Source organism: Hevea brasiliensis, chromosome 17, assembly GCF_030052815.1.
Source record: "Hevea brasiliensis isolate MT/VB/25A 57/8 chromosome 17, ASM3005281v1, whole genome shotgun sequence".
Classification (NCBI taxonomy): domain Eukaryota; kingdom Viridiplantae; phylum Streptophyta; class Magnoliopsida; order Malpighiales; family Euphorbiaceae; genus Hevea; species Hevea brasiliensis.
Genome location: NC_079509.1, coordinates 12,054,670 through 12,076,597, shown reverse-complemented (window position 1 = coordinate 12,076,597; position 21,928 = coordinate 12,054,670). Strand labels below are relative to the sequence as shown.

General features: G+C 33.7%; 3 protein-coding genes across 10 annotated transcripts; 1 reads left to right on the top strand and 2 right to left on the bottom strand.

Moving 5' to 3' along the window:
* The first annotated feature begins 6,884 nt into the window (after positions 1–6,884).
* On the top strand, positions 6,885–13,542 carry LOC110643891 (putative UPF0481 protein At3g02645). 4 transcript variants are annotated; one of them, XR_009145625.1, is made up of 4 exons: positions 6,885–7,029; positions 7,129–8,408; positions 11,611–12,093; positions 12,978–13,542. XR_009145625.1 is itself a non-coding variant. In XM_058139734.1 (3 exons), exons 1-3 carry the CDS (start codon positions 6,965–6,967, stop codon positions 13,001–13,003), a joined length of 1,371 nt encoding a protein of 456 aa, XP_057995717.1. In that variant the 5' UTR covers positions 6,885–6,964; the 3' UTR covers positions 13,004–13,542. The 4 variants fall into 4 exon arrangements, 3 of the variants coding, with proteins under 3 accessions (XP_057995717.1, XP_057995716.1, XP_057995718.1); XM_058139734.1 differs by lacking the exon at positions 11,611–12,093; XM_058139733.1 differs by having other exon boundaries at positions 11,611–13,542.
* Positions 9,591–12,082, bottom strand: LOC131175431 (protein GOLVEN 6). The gene is made up of 4 exons (XM_058139736.1): positions 11,962–12,082; positions 11,747–11,841; positions 11,589–11,652; positions 9,591–9,992 (listed from the first exon to the last, which is right to left on the bottom strand). Exons 1-4 carry the CDS (start codon positions 12,077–12,079, stop codon positions 9,832–9,834), a joined length of 438 nt encoding a protein of 145 aa, XP_057995719.1. The 5' UTR covers positions 12,080–12,082; the 3' UTR covers positions 9,591–9,831.
* Positions 13,543–14,366: 824 nt separating the features above from the next.
* On the bottom strand, positions 14,367–19,894 carry LOC110643894 (uncharacterized). Of its 5 annotated transcripts, none has more exons than XM_058139372.1 (6): positions 19,464–19,894; positions 18,708–18,785; positions 17,348–17,497; positions 15,977–16,857; positions 14,853–15,487; positions 14,367–14,756 (listed from the first exon to the last, which is right to left on the bottom strand). In XM_058139372.1, exons 3-6 carry the CDS (start codon positions 17,355–17,357, stop codon positions 14,648–14,650), a joined length of 1,635 nt encoding a protein of 544 aa, XP_057995355.1. In that variant the 5' UTR covers positions 17,358–17,497; positions 18,708–18,785; positions 19,464–19,894; the 3' UTR covers positions 14,367–14,647. The 5 variants fall into 5 exon arrangements, with proteins under 5 accessions (XP_057995355.1, XP_021652115.2, XP_057995356.1 ...); XM_021796423.2 differs by having other exon boundaries at positions 17,348–17,446; XM_058139373.1 differs by lacking the exon at positions 19,464–19,894 and adding an exon at positions 18,995–19,417 and having other exon boundaries at positions 14,367–14,758; positions 14,848–15,487; positions 17,348–17,446.
* Between the last annotated feature and the right edge of the window lie 2,034 nt (positions 19,895–21,928).

The window sequence follows — 21,928 nt, the reverse complement described above, 5'->3', positions numbered from 1 at the left end:
CAGAACTCACACTTTGAAATTTTTGCATACAGCTGATGCTCCCTTAATATCTGTAATACCATCCTCAAATGCCACACTTGCTCTTCTTCAGTTCGAGAATACACCAAAACGTCATTTATGAATACAAGGACAAAGTGATATAGGAATGGCCTAAATACCCTGTTCATTAAGTCCATAAAGGTTGCTAGTGCATTAGTAAGTCTAAAAGACATCATCAGGAACTTATAATGACCATACTTAATCCTGAACACTGTCTTTGGCACATCCTCACTTCTAATCCTCAGCTAGTGATAACCTGACCGTAAGTCTATTTTGAAAAGTACCTTGCTCCTTGTAGCTGATTAAACAGGTCATCAATCTGAGAAATTGGATATTTGTTTTTAACAGTCACTTTGTTCAACTATTTATAATCAATACACAACCTCAAAGTTCCATCCTTTTTCCTCACAAATAGGATAGGAGCACCCCAAGGCGAAGTGCTTGGCCAAATGAAACCCTTATCCAACAATTCTTATAGTTGCTCCTTCAGTTCCTTTAGCTTTGCTGGTGCCATCCTATAAGGTGGCATAGAAATGGGATTTGTACCTAGCATAATATATATGCAGAACTCTATCTCCCTATCCGGTGGCAATTCTGAAAGCTCCTCAGGAAACACATTTACAAATTCTTTGACAACAAGTACATTCTCCACATCAGTACCTTCAATAGATGTGTCCCTCACTAGTGCCAAATACCCCTGACATCCACTCCTCAACATGTTTCTAGCGCTAATGGCTGACACTAAGTTGTATGGAGCTACACTCCTGTCATCATCAAAGCTAAACTCTTCCACTTCAGGAATATAGAAATACACCTTTTTATTATTTCTTAATCTTAACTCTGCGATTGGTTTTCACCAGCACATTTACTATATAGTATCATACTATAGTACTAACCTACTACTCATTTTATGGAACACGGACCATTCACTATGGATAATTCTTCCTGTTTCTCTTTCCTAATATGACCATCAAAGCATTATTGTCCACTACTATCCTTTGTAAGAAATTACCCTTCATGTTTAAAGAGGTATCCTTGAACCTATAAGTTCCACCTAAACTGTCATAGCAGTGAGAAATGTGTGTTATATCACAATCCCAGATAAGATACTTTATGTATTCATTCTTCTTGATTTAGCAACATCTATTGCCTACAGCTTTCCAAACTTCAGCCTTAAATCTACCCATTAGCAAAAGTTTCATCCATCGAATCTCATCCATAGATAACACTTCTTTTAGCTTATAGTTCAGGAGGGTTGCAAGCCCTGTTAACTAACTCGATTTAACTCCTGTCACTACTTTGATTGTCCTTTCATACTTAACATTAGGTATACACTTGCCGTCATTTTCTTTTAAGGAGAATGTGTATGGACTGGTGCCTACCAAATTCTTAAATATTAGGTCACCTCAGCATAATTCCCCTTACTTATGTAGTCTTCTATAGCCAAAAGCACAAGCTAAGCTTGAAGAAAAAAAGAAATCTCCTCCTACAATCATCAGCACACTATTGTCTGTAGAATAATGTTCAACCCATGTCTCTTGGTCTTCTTCTTGAAATTTCATCATCTCTTTCTATAAGATATCAGCTGTAACAATCCTTCTTTTGTATCACCAATTTGCTCAACATATCATCTTAAGATTTACTATCTCTACTTATACTCCATTTTTTACCTTTTATGCCTACCCTCTTTCTTTTGCATTCTTATATCTTACTGTATTCTAGAAGATATCTCTCACTAACTGACTCTTCCAAAATTGATTCCAATCATACTTACTACCATAACTCTTATCCTTATACTTTTCAGTGACTTGTGACTACCACTCATACATATCCCTTTCTGCTCTATCTCCTACTGTCGTTCTATCAATTATTTTTATTTATGTTTTCTTATAAAGTGACCCTATTGGTCATACTGAAAATGCTTACCTAACCCTTGATCGCAAACCCCATAACTGCTATCTCACCATCTTAACTCAAGACCTAAGCCTATGTGCTATTTTCCTCCATCCTTTTTGTTCGTCATGCCTATTTGAACCATTAGGTTTACTTTTATTTAACTTACAACTTATTAATTTACTCCTTCACCTGATAGAACAGTTCAAGACACAATTGTCCATCCTATAACTTTTGCTTACTCTGATTGTATTGATCAAATAACTTTCCTCGTACTATTAGAAATTTAAATGGATCTTATCCCATTGCAATATAATCCATCTTGGGAACAGGAATAGAAAGAATTTGATCAACATCCTACAACTCTAAACTCCATATTTTGGCTCCTAACACTGTCTAAACTATAACTTTCTCTAAGTCCTACTCTTCTGGATTCTATATCTTGACAACTATCCTTACTCATATAATCTCATTATGGGCTTTCTAATGTTGCTTTTCAGTTCATCCTATTTACCTTGCCCAAGATGGCACTTTATGCACTTTATTTCTCACTTTGACCTTCATGATCTTGTCCTATTCTTGGCTATTCAGTTTGCTCTTTAATTCATCTCTTTTATCTTCCTCAAAATATAACCTTGATTACCTTATTTCTTAGCTCCATTCTTCTTCTTGACCTGACAACAATGCTAGATAACTATACTTTTCAGTGTCTTTGCTAGGTCATATTCACTTTTGTACTACTAAAAAATTGGTCTTTCGACCACTCTGATTAGCACTTCCATTACCATTCGAATTTCTCTCCTGTTACATCTGAAACTAACAATCCAAATTTTCATTTCTATATTTTCTTTTATCTATTGATATTCTATTACTTATTTTTGCTGACTTGCAGTCATTGTCCTTTCCTTTGCTTAACTACAAATTACCCTTTAATACCTTAAGGAGGAAATCTACAGGATCCCCTTTTTCCCTTGCTACTCCAAAGCCCTGCATCCATCATGATCTGATCCTGTATAATCCTTACAACGAAAATTGTGCTCTCTCTAAGGGGGTACCTGAGCCACTATTTTCTATCACACTACAGTCCCATTTAGGACATCATTCTATAGATCGTTATACTAGCAGTACTCTTCTGTCTCTTCTGAAAAGACATTACCATACTTTGTAGCATAACTGACTACAAGAGAGGTACTACCTCTACCACATTACCACAACTATACAAGGCTATATGCTCTCTTTTTATATTATAAACTTTCCTAGAATGCTATTTTGCAGGCTATAAATATTATTCATAAAATCCAGTCTCCTTTAGGGAGTAGAGTTTACTTATGCTCCACGGTTGCATAAAGGAGGTGCTATCTTCATTAAACTTTAGGCAATACGTCCACCGTAATGCCAACACTACTAGCAATCTCATACTAGAGACCAGATGATCCCACTAAATAGGTGTCATCATTACACTGCCACTATACTAAAAACCCCTAGTCTCGTGCCGTTTATGTTATAACTCTGTGCTTAAGTTAGGATAACTGAGTCACTGACTTTAGTTATCACCCAACTGCGACCTTTGATATTCTATCTCTAGGGTCTTAAACTCTAACTAGGAGTTTTCCCAACTCCTCTACATAAATAGAACTTTGTCTTGACATAACTGTACTAAAATAGAGACAGTATGCAAACACCCTTATTATGGTGCACCACAGGGAAGCACGAAGCTCTATATAATAATTTCATGTTGGTACTGTAATTAGCAGCTTACAATACAAATATTGAGAACATTGCATAGTTACTACAGTACGTCCCAAAAGACCAATTTCCTAATCTTTTATCTCTTTCGGATTTACTGACACTATAACTTTCTCGGATTGGGCTATCCACTGACGACTGCCAGCAATGATATCCTCAATCCCATCTAGGGCAGCTATGCTGTCATAACTCACCTTTAAATACTAGTACCTTGTACTAGGTAGGTATATCATTAGCCCTATACTGACAAAAACACAACATTCTTTGGAGTACGTATTTCCATGGTAGATCCCAACATGTCTGCTAACTCTATTTTATATCTCTATATACTCCATGAAAATCAAGATACTAAATGAAGCACTCTTATATTATCCAAGGTACAACACAGAAGCTAAAAACAAGGATTTACAGAAGAAGACAAAATAGAATCCTATACTCCGCATGTGACCTCCTAATAAGACCCTTTTTAAATCCCTAGACACGCACTTCCCATGAATCTAGAGCCTAAGCTCTGATATCAATATTGTCAAGACCCGATCCCACGGTCCGGACCAACACTTGGACTTGGGTCAGCATAAGGCTTCCAAGACCCGTAGTAAGCCCAACTAATCTCTAACCCATCCATGCAACCCATATTTTGATCCCAATTCCAAGAAATCAACTGGACAGAGTCTGATCATAATATGGGCCATCCAACGGGGAGTTCTCAACTCACCCGACCTGTAATCTCAAAATAAAACTACTTGGAGAGCTCAACTCACCCTTACAATCATCCACAGATCAATATAAAATCAAATGGGAGTCCAACTCCCTCATTCAATGAGCCATCCATCCATACATTTACACATTCATAGATTAATAAATTTACAGCCCCAAAATAATTCATTTTACAGTCCCAAGCTAAATAAAATGGTTTTACACATGTAGAGATCTAGAATTCAATTTTAACATTACAAAATACGGGAATAATAGCTAATAGACCTGTGAGGTAGAAAGCAGGTTAGATACAAAATTATGCTCTCCTGTAACATGGAAAAATGGGTAAACAAGAGTGAGCGTTCGACTCATAGAGTAAGATATTGATTTTAAAAATAATTTCTATAACTATCTAGTTCTAATGCATCTCTAAGGATGAAATGCAACACCGATCAGCAATTTCACCAAATTTAAATATTATTCGCGCAAAGAATAATTTGGAGCACTCACACACACACACATACCATATCAATTAAAATACATATGGGAGTTGATCCCTTATATAGCTCTTGTAGTCCAAAACCTGCCAGTGAGATCAACTCGAGCTGGACTTTCGCTTAATAATCCAATTGCGGGGATCAACGAGATCAACTTAAGGCTGTACTCACCCCGACTTACTCAAAAAGGACCGGGCCCCAAGCGAGACAAGCTCAAGCCGATTTGCCCATCCTACCCATATCCATCATACTACACCACACGTACGCTAACACACGCACATAGCTCCAAATTACCTTAAGGTGACATCCACATTCATTTTTCAAATAAAAAAATTCAACATAAAATGTGCCTAACATTTAGTTACATACATATATTTACATGTGATGCATGAGCATGCCTTGAATATATAATAATATTGAAATTATAATTAAAATCAATATCTACTTACAGTACTTCACAAGTCACTGCGGCGACTAGGCAGAGGAGGAAGGCTGGCTCGGCTCACCTAAACAATTATATTACAAACTAATCAGTATTTACTTAAAATAAAATTTTGAAAGAGTCAAAGACAGTCTAGATTTTGTCGAAAATTCGGCAAAATTTTCAACATACCTAAAACTTACCCAACCTGCAAAATGGCTCAAATAACACTTTTAAATCATACACCTCTATCTATATTCCTTCAACATTATATGGCACCTCCTGAGCCCTTAAAAATATGTAAAAATTATATAATTATACATAAAATAATTATTTAAAAATTCAAGGTGTTACAATTTTCTCAAACATTTAACATAAAACTGCTATCATTAATTATCGGTTATCAACTATCAATTAACAGTAATAATTATCAATTAATAGCTATTAGCTATATTTAATAGTTAAATTAATCAGACTCGTAGTCACAGAAGAACAAATTTTTGGATACTAAATTTCTATTTAGTTTTATTTTTGAAGAGGTGGCTAAAATTTCAACCACGGACTAAAAGTATTCGATGTAAAAAAAAAAAAAAAACAACGTTGAATAAGTTTTGATAAGAAATATATATATATATATATATATATATCTCTTTTCATCCTCCTCGTCTCATCTTTTACTCTATTCCTCTTTATCTCCTTTTTGTTTTTTTTTCGGTGGCCACTGACGAGGGTTCTCATCAATACCTAGACTCAACTCCTTTTTAATTAATTAATTTATTTTTTATAGTTTTTTTTCATTAACTCCCAATTCATTTGAAGCATAATAAATCTTGAATGTGTTTACTCATTAGAATTTATTGTACTTTGTCTGGTTCTTATGGGTTGGTCCGCATAATTGAAGAGTTTTTTGCGTGTTTTATGATAAATTATTTTTTATTAGATAGAGTGCATTAAATCATTTCTCTGATACGAGATTTATATTTAAAGATCATTTAATAAATCTAATAAAAAATCATCAAATAATGGTCATATATCTCTATTGAGGGAAGTGTGTTGTCTTAAATTAAATATTTTATCCATACTATTAGATCATTCAATTAAAATACATTTTGTTATTTTTTTTTATTAATGATTGAATTTATTTATTCATATTTTAAATTCACATTTATTTAGGCAATTGCATAACAAACGATTCATTACAATTATAAAAATAAATAACTAAATAAAAAATATTAAATAATAATTTTATTCTCATATATATATATATATCATTAAATATTATTTTAAAGAAATAAATTTATGTATAATAAATAAATTTTATTATATAATATGAAATAAATATAGCAGAAAATTACTATAAGTCTGTCATTATGCATTACTTGGTTTATTTATTAAATTATATTATGATGAATTTCATATTAAACTTTTTTAGTGTAAAATGCTAAATTGCTAACGCTAATATTCACCATCTTTCAGTTAATTAAAATTTTATTTTTGTTTTATATTTATTTATTTTCCAAGCCATAGCCTAAAGTTTTACTGCCACTGCTAGGCGCTACCGCGTTGACAATATCTTTGAACACTACGCGTTTATTCCTCTTCATTAATACTGCCAGGTCCTTTCCCTGATAGCGCTGACTTTAACAAGGAAGGTCATGCTTCCATGGCATAAATGTTCTCATTTCTTTTTCTTCCTTGTGGTGTCAAAAGAGAAACTCATTCTTCTGGGAGAAACAGGTGAAAGAAAATCTACTCATTTCTTCATATATATTATGTTGGTTTTGGATTAATTAATTTTATTTGATACCTGAGGTTAATTTATTGATTCTGGAACAGGAAATTATCTAAGGCGATGGAGAGTATTGATCATAAAATTGAGATAATATCCACTGCTGTGGGAAGGAGGTTGGAATTCGTGCATCCATTATCCGATCAGCGCTGTATATATAGAGTGCCCAAGCGATTACATCAGTTAAATGAAAAGGCTTACACACCCCAACTAGTTTCTATCGGCCCTCTTCATCATGGCAAACAAGAACTACAAGCAATGGAAGACTATAAAAGCAGGTATTTGCAACAATTTCTTCAACTTGTCAATTTAAGTGTTGGCACTTGCATTAAACTTATCATGGAGAGTGAGGTCAAATTGAGAAATTATTATGCAGAAACCATTCTTCTTAGCAGCGAGGACTTTGTGAATATGATCTTATTAGATGCCTCCTTCCTCATAATGTTGGTGCTGAAACATTATTTAGTTGACTTGAGGGGTAGTGACGACGCTATATTCAACCGGCCATGGATGGTTACTGAAATAAATTATGATCTATTGTTGCTTGAAAATCAACTTCCCTTTTTTATTCTGGAGGACTTGCTAAAGCTGACTGATTATCTTGCTCGTCATGAGGGGCTTTCCATGATCAAACTTCTCCATGAATACTCCAAACAATGGTGGCCTTTATGGGTGAAGGAGGATGCTCTGGGGAAGAAAGATTTCTCTGACGTAAAGCATATTGTTGACTTTCTAAGTATTTACCACAGGCCATCCCAGTTGCCATCTCCTAAGAATTGCAAACAGATATCCCTTCCCAGTGTAACAGAGCTCCACCAAACTGGAGTAAAGTTTAAGTTGAGTTCGAGCAAAAACTTCTTCGACATAAACTTCAGAAATGGGATTCTGGAAATTCCCCTATTGATTATAGATGACCGCACTGAAATTTTTTTGAGAAATCTCCATGCCTTTGAGCAGTGCCATTGCTCTCCCTGTGACCGATATTTGAGTCAATGTACAATCCTGATGGCCAAGCTCTTCAATGCTGCTAAAGATGTGGAATTGCTCGCTCGAACTGGGATCATAAATAATTGTTTAGTGGATAATGAGGCTCTATCAACTCTTTTTCGCGATCTTGTCAGAGGGCTTTGTGTCGGCAAAATTTACTTTTCTGATCTAGAGGAAGAATTAAACAAATATTACAGATCCCCCTGGCACCGTCGGAAGGCTAACTTGAAACAGAATTATTTCAACAGTCCATGGGCTGGCATCTCTGTTTTTGCTGCTACCATTTTGCTCACTTTCAGTATTATTCAAGCCGTGTGTTCTATCCTGCAAGTAAAACAAGGTTAGGTGCTCCCATTGCATGTGTTGCATGTGGATCTTTGCGTTACTGTCTTGTATGCTGGAAATCACTGTCGCTCTTTCATCGTCTCTTCTTTTCTTTCACAATGTCAGTGATTGAAAATTGGAAACTGTGGTCAATTATAGATCTTTCTTTTTCTTTTTCCAAAAACAGAATTGTTCTGTGTTAATAAGCTTGGTGAGTCTTTTCATTTTTACTCATCATGAATTATAAGAATTTCTGCTACTCAAGACATCACTCCATGCTTTGAGAATTTGAAATTTAAGTCTTTTCTCTTGTTTTTGCCTAAGGTTTCTATTGATTATTGTTGTGCTGTTTTTGGGATACAAAATCACAGCATAATTTTTTATTTGAAATAATTGAATGAAGTTCATAAATTTTGTTTCATATTTCTGGATAGTGTTCCTAGACCCACATTAGTTCTAGAAAATTAGAACACAAAACACCTTCAAGCATTCAGCGGCCTTTTTGTTTTCAAGTACGTATTATCAAATGCTATACCTAGAATTTTGCCTAATTGCTCACCCATTTCAATTTATTGTTACTATATTGATGCTGCTTTCCTCTCTACTGGGTTATGGATATTGTGTATTGGATTAGATCTGCAAGGCACCAGGTCGAGAAGAGCATTGGGTGAGTTAGGTCACCGCTCCGGAGTGGGTTAGATAACTATCACTCTGATACTTAAGTATGCATACTTGATGGCTTTATATAGGCCTTTGATGTTGGCTCCTATTAAGATTATGAGTTCTTTAGTTGAACAAAATTAGAATCTACTTTGCCCGTTGAGTCCTTTTAACGAGTGTGATTCTAACTATGACAGATATCTTGAGATCCTTATCTTTGTTGAGATGGTCCAAGTATCGCTAATATGATTGGGCGAGTGTCTGAATATTAAGATCTATTATTCAATTGCTCAGTCTCTATTATTATTTTGGTTATTTATTATATCATATATAATGTCTAACAACTAAGATTTTAAATTGGGCTTATTCAAACTGAGCTTGGTCTTGCCTTAAGCCTGGCTTAGGCCCCACTTTCTTTTATAAAATTTCTAATTTCTACAACTAAATGTTGGAGATTGAATTGAACTAAAAAATATTGGAGTTTGAACGTTGAAACCCAATTTTGACTGGTAAGAGGAAAAGGTCCATAAAACAAAGAGAAGAGAAGGGTTAATTATATATATAATCTCACAGGTAGTACATGTAATTTGATACAAAATCTTAGGGTTTTGCAGCATAATGTCGGCCATAAAGGAGATATGCTCACAAAAAACACTGCCCCATTTTGCTAATTACAATAACATGAACGTAGATTAAGGCAAAACTGTGTCCAAAAAAAGCTTGTAGCGATGGATATCTACTTCTGTACTGGAAAATTAATTGGAATTAAAATCCATGTGTCATGGACCAACCGGCAAGGCTTTGTTATGTATTGGTCGTCTTCTTCTAACGTGGGAATAATCCATCGTAAAATACTGCGATGTGTCGGTCCCCTCCGCCCATTCTTGCCTTGTCCCTCTGCTTCCTCTCAAAACATTTTCTTCCTTTTGATATGGTTTTCCTGGACAAATATATATCATATTATTATTACATATTAAAAAATTCCCGATAAGAGTTTCAGTTTTGGAGAGTTAGGGGGTGTTCGGTTTACCTGTTGGGTGCAGCTGATAGTTGATAGACACCCAAACAGGTAAATTGTGGTGTTTGACAAGTTTAAACAAATAGAGCTGATAGCTGATAAGCAACTGATATGATATCCATCAGCTGTAGTTTATATCAGCTCTATTTTTAGAGTTGTTTCTCATCAGCTAATAGCTGATCTGGTTTTATTTTTTATTTTGACCATATTATCCTTTTTTATTTAACTTGAAAATTAATATTATTAATATTTTTATTTTTTTATTTATAATTTTAATATTTTAATTAATGTATTTCAACTTTATTAAAATATTTTTTATTAATAACATAAAATATAAAATATTTATTTATATCCAAAAACTTAAAATTAATTATCTTAAAAAATAATTATCTTCTTATTTCAATAATAAAATAAATGATATAATATAAAAGATTAATAATTATATATTTATTTAAATAATATAATATATTAATTTAATAATTATATATTTAATTTAATAATAAAATAAATAATATAGTGTAATAAATTTATAATTTTATATTTATTTAAATAATAAAATAAATTATATGATATATATTCTTATTAGTCATTTCACGTATTAACAGCAACATCTAAATATAATTTTACCAAACACTTAATATAAAACAAATTATCAGTTATCGATTATCGCCTATCATAGCTATCACCAATGTATTCAACAGTTAATCCAAACAGGCCCTTAGTCATGTCTATCATTTAAGCCTTTAAAAAAAAAAAATCTTTATAACCAACTTTTTTGTAAGCTTTTAAATGTGTGTTTTTATTTCTTTAAAAGGGTATATGCTGCGTGGAGGTAGGGAGACAGAGGCTTGGCCCAACCCTTCTAAATTTTTCATATATATACCTAGAAAAAAAATATATTTACTTTTAATTATTGATTCTTTTAAAATAATTTATATTATTTTTTAATTCTTTATAATGAACTTTTTTTGTAGGCATCTAAATTTTTATATTTTTAAAAGGGTAGCTACAGTGTGGACTGTGGAGGGAGCATGGCATGGGAAGCCTTGGCTGGAACCTTTCTAAATTTCTTCATATATATATATATATATATATATATATATATATATATATATATATATATATATATTGTATTTAATTTTAATTAATTATTAAAACCATTTGTTTCTTATTATATATTCAATAAATTTTTATACTATAAGCACACTTAAAAATTTTTTTTGACTTACTCATATTCTATGATGACTTTTTTAAAATTTCCTCCCAAACTATATAGACAATGGATATACTTAACCATTTTTCTAATCAATTTTATAGGTAACACTGTCTCTTAAAAAAGAAAAATTTTCTGAATCACTTCTCTCTACAAGTAGCTTAAAAGTTTGTTAGACTAGCAAGGTGATTTTTATAACTGCATAGAACCCGGGCTGGTTAAATGTCTATCTCATAATGCTGTGCATCGGCTAACTTTTTGAGTTCGTAGCATGAAGTTTGCTAGATAGGTGATATTATATGTACCTGAAATATCTCCTCTCTGCAGGATATCGCTTGAAGTGGAACCTTGACTTTTATGATCATTAACCTGTTTTTCAGAAGTTAGAAGACAACAAATTAAGTTGGTGAAAATTAATGTTAAATTAGCATCAATTATGGCTAGAGATAATAATGACACTTACAGGTGCTGCTTTCTCATTAAGAATTACTCTAAGCTTCCTTGGAAGTGTAGCAGCGGGGAGAGAAAACTGGACTTCATCAACTCTACTGGCCATGACTGCTCATGACAAGAAACAGATAAATAAATGAGAACATGCATGAAAATATATAATCTAAGGGTACAAATAATGATCATGGAGAAATTACTATTAACAGAAAGAATATTGATCTCTATTACCTTGTTCTTGAATTTGGATACCAACACAGGGTGTTAGAAGCACAGAGAAACACAAACAAAGAGCAGGGAAGATGACTAGAAGCTCCATTTCTTTCCTAGAGAACTTTGCGTGGGACATTTCCTTTTAGCATGGTAAGGATATATACTTGTATCAGGTACACGGAGAGAACAAACACAAAGCACAAAAAGAAGACTCCCAAAACGAGTACATGGAAATCCTCTATTCTTACTTTTTAGGAGGCCTTCACACCATTTGGGTTGGATTTTTTGTCACCACTTGCTATAGTGGGGCCCTTTATTGGTTTATGTTTTGTAACCATGTCTACACTACACTATGACATATCCCCATCAAAACCCAGAAAAAGAAATATATTTTTAACTAACTGTTGTGAATAAAGACTACCATCTTTCTTTCACTTTATTGGAGAAAGAAAAAATATTTGATAATTTCATCTTCTTGCACTTTATTCTTCTCTATCATTGCTAGCTAAATGGAAATGCAGATTGCAGGCCAGCTCATTTACCATTAATTGAATCATGCAACTTGGCGGTTAGATATTCTCCTTTTGCCTCATGACTGCCCCAGGAAAGTGAGAATTTTATGGCCTAGCTTCAGGCTTCCAATTCCACAATTTTATGACCACAGGAGCACTTTATTCTCTCTGTACTTGTAAGAGAGAAAATTACTCTCTTTTTCTCTTCTGTTCAGAGATTAGGGTCTCTTTGCCTTGCCGCATTTGGCCTCCCTTGTCTCGATTTAGTGGGTTTTCCTCTTCGCTAATCAGTTGGGTTGTAGATATGTTTTGTTTGGGGAGTAACGGTGATGAATTGTTGAGGGTGATTTTGGGTTGCCGATAGTTTCTGTATGCTTTTGTTTTCTCTCTCTTGCCCTTATTTTTGTTGGTATTTTTATAATGTTGTTGCAAGTCTGGTGGTGCTTTAGGGAGGAAATTATGACAATCTACTTTGATTGGGTGGATTGCATGTGCATTTGAGCGTTTGTGTGGACTTGGCAGGAGAAAGTATCTGTTGCTGGGCATGAAGGAGGAAGCATCCCTAGGGTTTGAAGAGTTGGTTGAGTGAGTGTTGCCGCCTTGAATAAAAGAGATTGAGACACTGGTTGAGCCCTGCTCCTTAACTTCTTCCCCTCTGTGCAGGTTGCAAGTTTGAGCTTGAATGGTTTCCTTGGCCCCATAGCCTTCATTCTCCACATGGTTTCTAGTTTGGCTGCTCATGTGGTATTGCTTGGTCTGAACGGGCTAGTCCTTGCTGTTGGGGTTCTTCTCGGTAAGACGATACCTAAAAGTGCAGCGTAGGTTGGCTTGATGTTGGTATTCTGTTGCGGGTTTTCTACCCGTTTAACTTACCCTAGGGTTCCTTGAATAGGGCTAAAGGATTTGGGTTGGGCCTTTCCTTGTATTTTAAGCTTGTGTTGAGCTTCTGTTGGCTATAGTTATGATCCTTTTTAAGGGATATGGGACCGTTTTTTAAGTTTGTACTTGTCCGCCAATTCAAAGCCTTTTAATTAAGCTTTTGTCTTAAAAAAAAAATAAAAAAATAAAAAAAGAGAACACTTTTCTACTTTTCTGGTTGTGCTACGTCAACCTCAATTCGAGTATGTATAGTTTCCATTTTTAAATAATTTTAAAATATATTCTGCATAAATTTTTGTAATTAAATAAATATTTTAAAAAATAAAAAACATATTGAAAATGAAAACAAAGATAAATTCAATAATCAATGATAAATAATGTAATTGTAAAGTAACAGGGGAAAACACCTTGGTCTCATTTTAATGAATAGCAAAAGACTAACTTGTAAATTATGACAATATGTTGATTTTGATGAATTTTAAAATAGTTTAAAGAGAAAATTGGGTCCTTTCTCATGAGATTTCAAATCATAAGGTATTATAAATTCTTGAGATAGATTTATAAATAATAAGAGTGATATAATATGTTAATTAAAATTTAGAGTATGAAGTGTTATTTTTTCTTAAAACAAATTATGTGCATCAAATAAAAGCATGAAAATAATTATTAAAAAGATGAAATTTTAGATAATCAATAATGTTATTATTGATACTTAAAAAACCAAAAAGGCAATAGTGGTGCTTTTTTAGAAAACTTTTATAGGAATTAAATAGCTATCAATTTCTTCATAAAAAGCTTATACATATATAAAATCTCTTGTTTAGAGCTCCTTGAAAGAACAAGTATATTTTGCTTTTTAACATCACAATGTTTTATATTCTTGTCCATCATAAATTAAATGTAAAATAAAGATTATAATCTTGATTAGAAAATTATATAAAAAGAGAAACGCTCAAATAAGGGAAACTGTTGGTGAATTTAATCAAAATTAGAAAGGAAATTTCCACACAATAGTTATCATGAACAATTAAATAATTGGCAACAAGCAGGGCACATAAAATTGATCCCCAAATATTGGGGGCTAATGAGATCAAATAATAACAAAATTATAAAATATTGCTTATAGATCAACTGGCATAGCATGGCATGAGATCAAACCTATAAACAATGACAATTTAAGCCTACTGCACTTACATCCCAAGCAATAGAGAAGACAAATAGGTATATTTATGCTACTGCCTAAACCATAATCATTTGTGATGATGTATTTTTTTTTTTTTTTTCACTCTACCCTATGGACAGAACAAAAGCATTCAGAATCTACAGCAAAGAAGGCCCTCCCTCCAATTCCTATGTTTCCGGTGATGCCTACGGTCAGCTTTCGCCATTCTTACAGGGCTGCTATTCCATTCGGACTGCAATCTGTGCAAGCAATTAGCAAAATCAATTTATTACTATTAATTCAAAATATATTTGGGCAGATAGAATGATAAATAATTAGCTTGACACTTATTTTACATGGGGAATGCGAAGGAGCGGGTGCTGGTTGTGCTGCTATCTGATCTAAGAGAGACACTGCCAGAATTTGCAATTGGCCCTGAATAACTTATCAGACCTGATAGAGGTACTGCAGCAGAGAAACTTGTCTCCCCAAGGCTGTATTGAAGTTGACTTGATAATGGCTCGGTGCTTGTCTCTTCTGGCAGGAATGAGCAAGTCTCAGTACGTCCTGAACCACAATTTTGAGAATCATCCTCTCCCCCACTTGCCGTTGGTGGTGAAGAGAGAGAGTTAAAGGTTATAATTTTAGTCTCCACCCTATTGTTGCAAGATGATTCACCTTCAATTTTCCTGGTTGATTGAGACACAGAAACCCCATTATGGCTTGCCATTTTATCACCACTGCTGCCATTTTCTAATCCCTCAGTTGTAAAATTCAGAGCATTACTTGCTACGACTGTTTCATCATGGCCATGATCTGACGCCTTAGCTGTAGAATCCAGGGCAAGAGTTCCCAAGACTGCTTCCTGATGGCCAAAATCTGATTCTTCAGCTGCATATACAACAGGATTCACCAATAATACTTGCTCATTGCCATTTTCAGATTCTTCACAGCCAGAAGCCGTTGCCATGATTGTGTTTTCACATGGCCTCTGCATTAGAAGCATCAAAACCATTAAATCATAGAGCCACACAACCCCACCTACCCACCCCAGATCCAATACTCTTTGTCCCCCATCACTGAGAACAAAGTTTGAATTGTTCTTTTAAAAGATGACCCATCAATCCCTCTATATGGACTATCATTGAGAAACAAAGTTTAAATTACTTAGCCATAAGAGGTTGGATCATTGGGGTAATGTGTACACCTATGGAAGACTCTGCTCATGGTACATTGATATGACCCTGCATTAGTTTGAGCAAGTATCAAGGGGACAGGGTTCCGCATTGAAACTTCAAAGGACACACAAGCTCCTCCCCTCCACACAACCACCACCCCCCAACAAAAAACCACATACACGGAAAACAGACATGCTAGACCTTTCAAGAAATTCAAGGAAATGCTTCATCTTAAATAGATTAAACACATGCCCATTTTATAAAAATTTGGCAAATTCTGAAATAATTTAAGATGTGCATACCTGAACAGACTGTAGTTCAGTTTCACCAATGCTGTTATGAGTAGACTCAGGTTGTGAAAGCTCTGTGCCCACCTCTGGCGTTGAAAGCAATTGCCCAAATGAAAAAATCTCTTTAGATGCAACATTTGCAATTTCCTCTTTTGAATCAACCTCTGTCTCCCCTACTGGGATCAACTTCTTGAAATCACATTCAAGAGAAAATTCATTTTTGGAACCCTTTTCTTCAGTAGATATTAGAACATCAGGAATAGGCAAATAAAGAGTCGATTTTTCTTTTTTTGCTGAAGGTTTCATATCATCTGGAATAAAGGCATCTAGGTTAACCCTTTCTTTTGCTATCTCACTATTTATGTCCTCAGGAGGTAGAATCGTGCACAGATTCTCCTCACTTACACCAGGGTCAAACAAGAACCTGTCCTGGGAGGGGACACCCTCATCAATGCAGATGTCCTTGACAATATGGTAAGCACTATCCCTGTAACAAACTACCAACTCTGGAAGTTCAGATTCCATAACACTTTTGTCTACATAGAAAACTTTGTTCTTCTCAAATGATTCAATTTTCAGTGAAGAATGAGTTAATGGCGTTGGTGCCACAAAATCTCGTACTTCTTTCTCATTATCACTTGTTGAATCATCCACACCCATAGAACCATCAAGTTTTGAGGCATGCCAATTGTCTTCTTCATTTACGGCATATTTTACTTGATCTGCATTGCCTTCCTTGCCATTCATACTGCTGAAGACCCCATACTGATCTTCATTAACAATACCATTTCCAGACTGAAGTCCAGTCGAGTCTAAAGCAATATTGTTGTATCCAAAAAGTTTGGAGTCGGGCTTATGGTCAATAGTTCCTTGGCAAAATACTTGTTTACCATCTGCAGGATGCAATATTCAGTGGTAGTGAAAACTGAAATTCGACAAATTGTATTAAAACGTCTATAATGCCAATATATATAAAGCAAAAATTTGAAAATTCTGACTTATTATAGAAAGTCAAAAAGGCCGTTGGTCTGGAAAGAAATTTACAAGACAATAAAGAAAACAAAACAGTAATACTCCACATGGTGCATCAGAATAAATTTGCATGCTATGTTAAGCACCTTCATAAACTGCTTTTTTTTTTTTTTAAATAAATGGAGGAATGAATAAAACTTCCTTTGATAATTTATTTTTCCAAATACAAGATTCATTGACCAAGGGACACAGATTCTATCAGAAAAACTGATCCTACTGAAGAATTTATGACTTTCAAACTTTCTATATAATAGTTGCAGGAAAAAAAAAAGGAAAAAGTTAGTGCTTCTAATCATGGAAACAATGATAGAGACGTCAAATAGAAGTTGTCAATAAGAGATTTAGCATTACCAAGTTTCATGTTCGCATAGATTGCATAAGATGCAAGATTGTATAGTTCTTCGAGCTAGTTTTAGCGAAATCTTCAAGCACCACACCAGAAAATGTAACCTATCATGCCCATTAAAATTAAGCAATCAAGAAAAACTATATAAAACCACCCTGCATATGAGACAAAATCATTGGAAAGATGCACAGGATTCAAATATATTATAAGGAAATTTTATTTCAGTTAAGCAAATTAAGATAAAAACATAAAAGAACTTTCCACATATATTCTGAGAAGGCATAACTGAACCAGGTTTAATCTGAGACCACTTACTAACTAAAATTGTTCACAATTTAGGAAGAAGAAGAAAGACTTTGACAGACTATAGAGAAAAAGGTCAACCAAGCTTTCAACAAAGTTCATGATCCAAAAATACTTTTACAGATACTAGCAACTTGAGGCAGCACAAAATGTTTAAACAACAAAGCAAAATCGTCGCAAGTGAAACACCGAACACTCTTCTTCTTCTTCCTTCTTCTTCTTTTTTTTTGGCACACACGGGCCCCGCAGAGTGGAGGAAAAAAAAGGGGGAAAAGGGGGGGGGGGTGTGCAGGCAGGCGTGGTTTCAATCTGGCAGAGAAATTTTCTGGGGAAAAAATAGTCAACCTGAAACTACTAAAAATCATAAACTATCTACAATTAACTTGTAAAATTATCAAGGGGGAAGAAATTCATAAACCATTTTGTATGTCCATGACTACCTTTTCTACCTCAGAAAAATAGGAAGCACAAGTCAAAATTGCATATCAACACAAACTAATCATGGAAAGAAAGCATCTACCAGTTCCGTTTTCAATCACAAACTAGGAAAAATAGTACAATTCTGGGGTGGAAAGAAATAGAGTGCTCAAACAGTTAACCACCCAAAAATTAAAAAGAAAGAAATACAAATTTCAAAAATAATGGCTACAAAAAAATGACTCCAGAGCCAGAAACTTTCGGCTAACCATGTGGAATCTTAAATCTGTCCTCTATATATGCAAAAGGACAAGAGAAAAGTGTTAACTTTTACGAAGGCTTGCTTAAACTTTCAAAAAAATATACTTAATTGTATTTTTAAACATAAACAAATGAAACTATATGACCTTCAATCTGTGACAGCACCAACTTATTTATGTTTGGTAGCTTTTGTTCAGATCTAACTCGTCACTAGAAACCCCAGATGGGTTTTAAAGTTAAACTTGATATGGAGAGAAAAATCAGTAGAAAACAACATTAGGGAATATCAGAAATCCAAAAGCAGATCCAACATGAAAACAACCCTCAACATCGAACCAAAAAGAAAGAATTATGAAAGCAAATAAGATATTAACAGTGGCATACCTTTTTAATCAGAGAGGAATTTAGTTCCCTTTTCCGCTTTCTGATTCAGAATCCGCAGGCACCCTGCTCAAAAAATACCTGCAAAAAGAGGAAAAAAATTAGCAAAACACAAAACCAACACATCAAAATAAAGGAAATATACTATATGATTAGAAAAAAGAAATTGCAAGAAACAGAAAAGACAAACCAACTCTCAAACTCGTACTTAGGAAGCGAAAACGAAAAGGTATTATGGATAACATGACATGATTATTTAAAAGCACAGAAAGAGAGAGAGGAGAAGGGACCTGCAAAGGAGTAAAGAGAGAAACATTCCATGGCTGAATTTAAGCGGGGAGATTACAGATAGCAAGGCTCTAATCGAGCACCATGTTCAAGGTTGTAAGGGGAGTGTAGATAAAATGAGGAATAGAAAAAAAATGCAGAAACAGAGAAAGGCAGGGAGAGAGAGAGAGAGAGAGAGAGAGAGAGAGAGAGAGAAATGTGTGATAGTGCTGTAATTATGTAGCAATATAAACCTTAATGACAAGGTCAACTGTTAACACTAGCTCTCTCTATATCTCCCTGACTCCCTGTACCGTGTAATTAATGCGCAGCGAAGAGCAGCAGACGGCTCTTTCTTTCTATTTCGCTCTCGCTTTTCTTCCAGCATCATTTTCATCTATTAATTAGCCTCAATTTTAAGCAAAAAATACCTCCCCAACTAATACCCAACAGCAAAAAAATAAATATTAAATTAAAAAAACAAAGACATACCTTACACGTAGTACGAAATTTTCCCGTTAGCCAAACAGCAATACTCTCAAGAGAAAATAAATGTTAACAAAAAATAAAAAATAAAAAAGGGAAGGTTCTGGGCCAGCATCGATCCCGAGCAAAGCTCCAGCTTTTTCTTACTTTTGACTCATCCCCATTCATCTTCTGATAAATACTATACTATTTAAAAAGAGAAAAAAAAATACGAAAGCATTGAACTGACAACTATGTCCTGGGAGGTAGAAACCGAAAAAGAACTTGAAAGAAGAAAGAGAGAGAGAAAATGAAAGTGGGGTTTTGTTTTTTCTGTTTGGTTTTGTTGTTGCCGGAGAAAGCGACGCCAGGGAGATCGTGCAGAGGGAAAAATGTTGTACTTGTACCTGCGAGCCCAAAGTGAACAAACTGCGCCGGTTAAGATAATGTTATGCGCGTCGCTGATGGTGCTTTGTGTCAGGTCGTTGAGTACTTGATTTGAGCTGGCCGCCTCTATTTTTTAATTATTAAAAAAAAAAAGAAATAACAGTATGAGGACCATACCAGAGACCAAAGGATGCAAGTTTCATCCATGCCGCTCAATGCTGCCCATCATTTTCAATTCAACAAAGGAACCAGCCTGTGATTTTATGTGATTCGTACCGTACTTCCTTCCTTATAAGCTCTCCCATTTATGGAATGTCGTTTTGCTTTTTATTGCTCATTTATTTTGTTTCCATCTTTGGTATCTAGAGAATTTGATTATGATTCTGACTTTACTAATGTAATATCAGGTGGAGATGTACCTTCATTCATTTCGGAATATTAATTAATTTAAGTTAGGTGTAAATTTCATAAAATTATTATATGTATTATAAAAATATAAATTATTCTTAAAATATTATATATAATCAAATAATTGGTATCATTTATATATTTAATCAATTAAAAATCTTTTTAAGTAATTGAAATTTAATTTTTATATTATTTTTATCATTAAATTCAAATTTGTTTATGCTGGTATTAATTGCATGAGTAGGACAAGGATTACAAAGAAGTAACAAGATCCGCGGCACACAGGATAATTCTCGGCATAAAGTAAGAAAACGGGAATTTCGGGATTAGCAGCAACTAATCAAGGCTCACGATCGCATGATCTCAAGTTTGATTAAGTGCACACGTGTCGCTTTGATGTTCTTTATGCTAAAGTTCTCGCCGGACCCAGTTTCTCTATTAGTCAATTTACACTCTATCAACACTATCAAATTTAAATTTTATATATTAAGTTTTATATAAATAATTAATTTTATTTATATAAAAATATAAAATTTTTATTTATACTTCTATTTTATATACTATTTATAATTAATGAAATATTTTCTTAATTTTTATTAAAAAAATAAAATGTTACTAATTCTCATTAATTCATTTGCTAATAAATTAATCCTATTATTTTTAGGTTTTGGTTACAATCTATTTATAATGCATTTTTTTTTTAGGAATTTTGATTAAAATTTTAAAAATATCTTTAATAGCATATATTAAAGCTAAATAACATTCTTTTATCTTGAAGTATTTGTCATTAATTTCATTTTTCTAATTAATATTGTTCTATGAATCATGAATTTGATGATACTGAATAGAATTGAATAATTCTATCAGTATTTACTTTTATATAACATGAGTTTACTGGAAACATTAATTAATTAAAAAAAATGTTGAACTCTAAGATTAACTGTAATGTAATAAAAAAAAAATTAATAATAATAATAATAATAAAAGGGTCAATAAACCAGATTCCATGAATATGGCACTTTTTGTATCGTGTCTTAATCAATGAAACGGTAGACATTTTAATTTACCCTCCTCCACGAAACGTGCTCAATGTTAAGTGATTTTCATACATTCTTTATTAGGGATTTGGATTATCCAACTTTCACCCCTCTTCTTCCAATCTCCAAGAGCCACATCACTCTTCCTTCTCTTTCTCTGTGTGTAATAAAATTATATTTATTTTTCAAAATGATTTTAATATTTTTAAATTAAATATATATTAATATAAATTTGATTTAATATTAAAAATGCTTTTATTAATTCCAACATGATTTTTGCAGCTCAATTTTTCATGTAAAATTTAAAAATAAATTTCACATGCATGGTGAGTACACTTTGGCTTTTACTTGATTTATGCAGTTGCTTATTTTGACTCCAATTTCACAAAAATCTTACACTTTGAGATGCTCTGTGGAACTTCTGAAAGCCACACTTGGACTTAAGAAATAGCTAAAGAACAAACTTGTGGAATTTATTTTGTGTATGATACCCACTTGGGTCACGCTGATGCAGAAATGACGCTATGATAGGCCCGTCCAACTACAACCAGTGGAGTGGACTCTTTTTTTTTTTTTTTTTTTTTCTTTCCCTGAGCAAGCCCAATGGCACATAACAATTTCATTTGAATTTGTAGATAATAATATATAAAATTAAGGATT

Excerpts from the sequence above, each read along its gene's own strand:
- LOC110643891 (XM_058139733.1), top strand. The coding sequence starts at position 6,965 with ATGTTCTCATTTCTTTTTCTTCCTTGTGGTGTCAAAAGAGAAACTCAT. Across the intron at positions 7,030-7,128 it reads CATTCTTCTGGGAGAAACAG|GAAATTATCTAAGGCGATGG; the intron begins GTGAAAGAAAAT and ends ATTCTGGAACAG. Across the intron at positions 8,409-11,610 it reads TATCCTGCAAGTAAAACAAG|GATATCGCTTGAAGTGGAAC; the intron begins GTTAGGTGCTCC and ends TCCTCTCTGCAG.
- LOC110643894 (XM_058139372.1), bottom strand. Across the intron at positions 15,488-15,976 it reads CTGAACTACAGTCTGTTCAG|AGGCCATGTGAAAACACAAT; the intron begins GTATGCACATCT and ends CTTCTAATGCAG. Across the intron at positions 14,757-14,852 it reads CGCTCCTTCGCATTCCCCAT|ATTGCAGTCCGAATGGAATA; the intron begins GTAAAATAAGTG and ends TTGCTTGCACAG.
- LOC131175431 (XM_058139736.1), bottom strand. The coding sequence starts at position 12,079 with ATGTCCCACGCAAAGTTCTCTAGGAAAGAAATGGAGCTTCTAGTCATC. Across the intron at positions 11,653-11,746 it reads TTAATGAGAAAGCAGCACCT|GTTAATGATCATAAAAGTCA; the intron begins GTAAGTGTCATT and ends TCTGAAAAACAG. Across the intron at positions 9,993-11,588 it reads GCAGAGAGGAGATATTTCAG|GAAAACCATATCAAAAGGAA; the intron begins GTACATATAATA and ends ATATTTGTCCAG.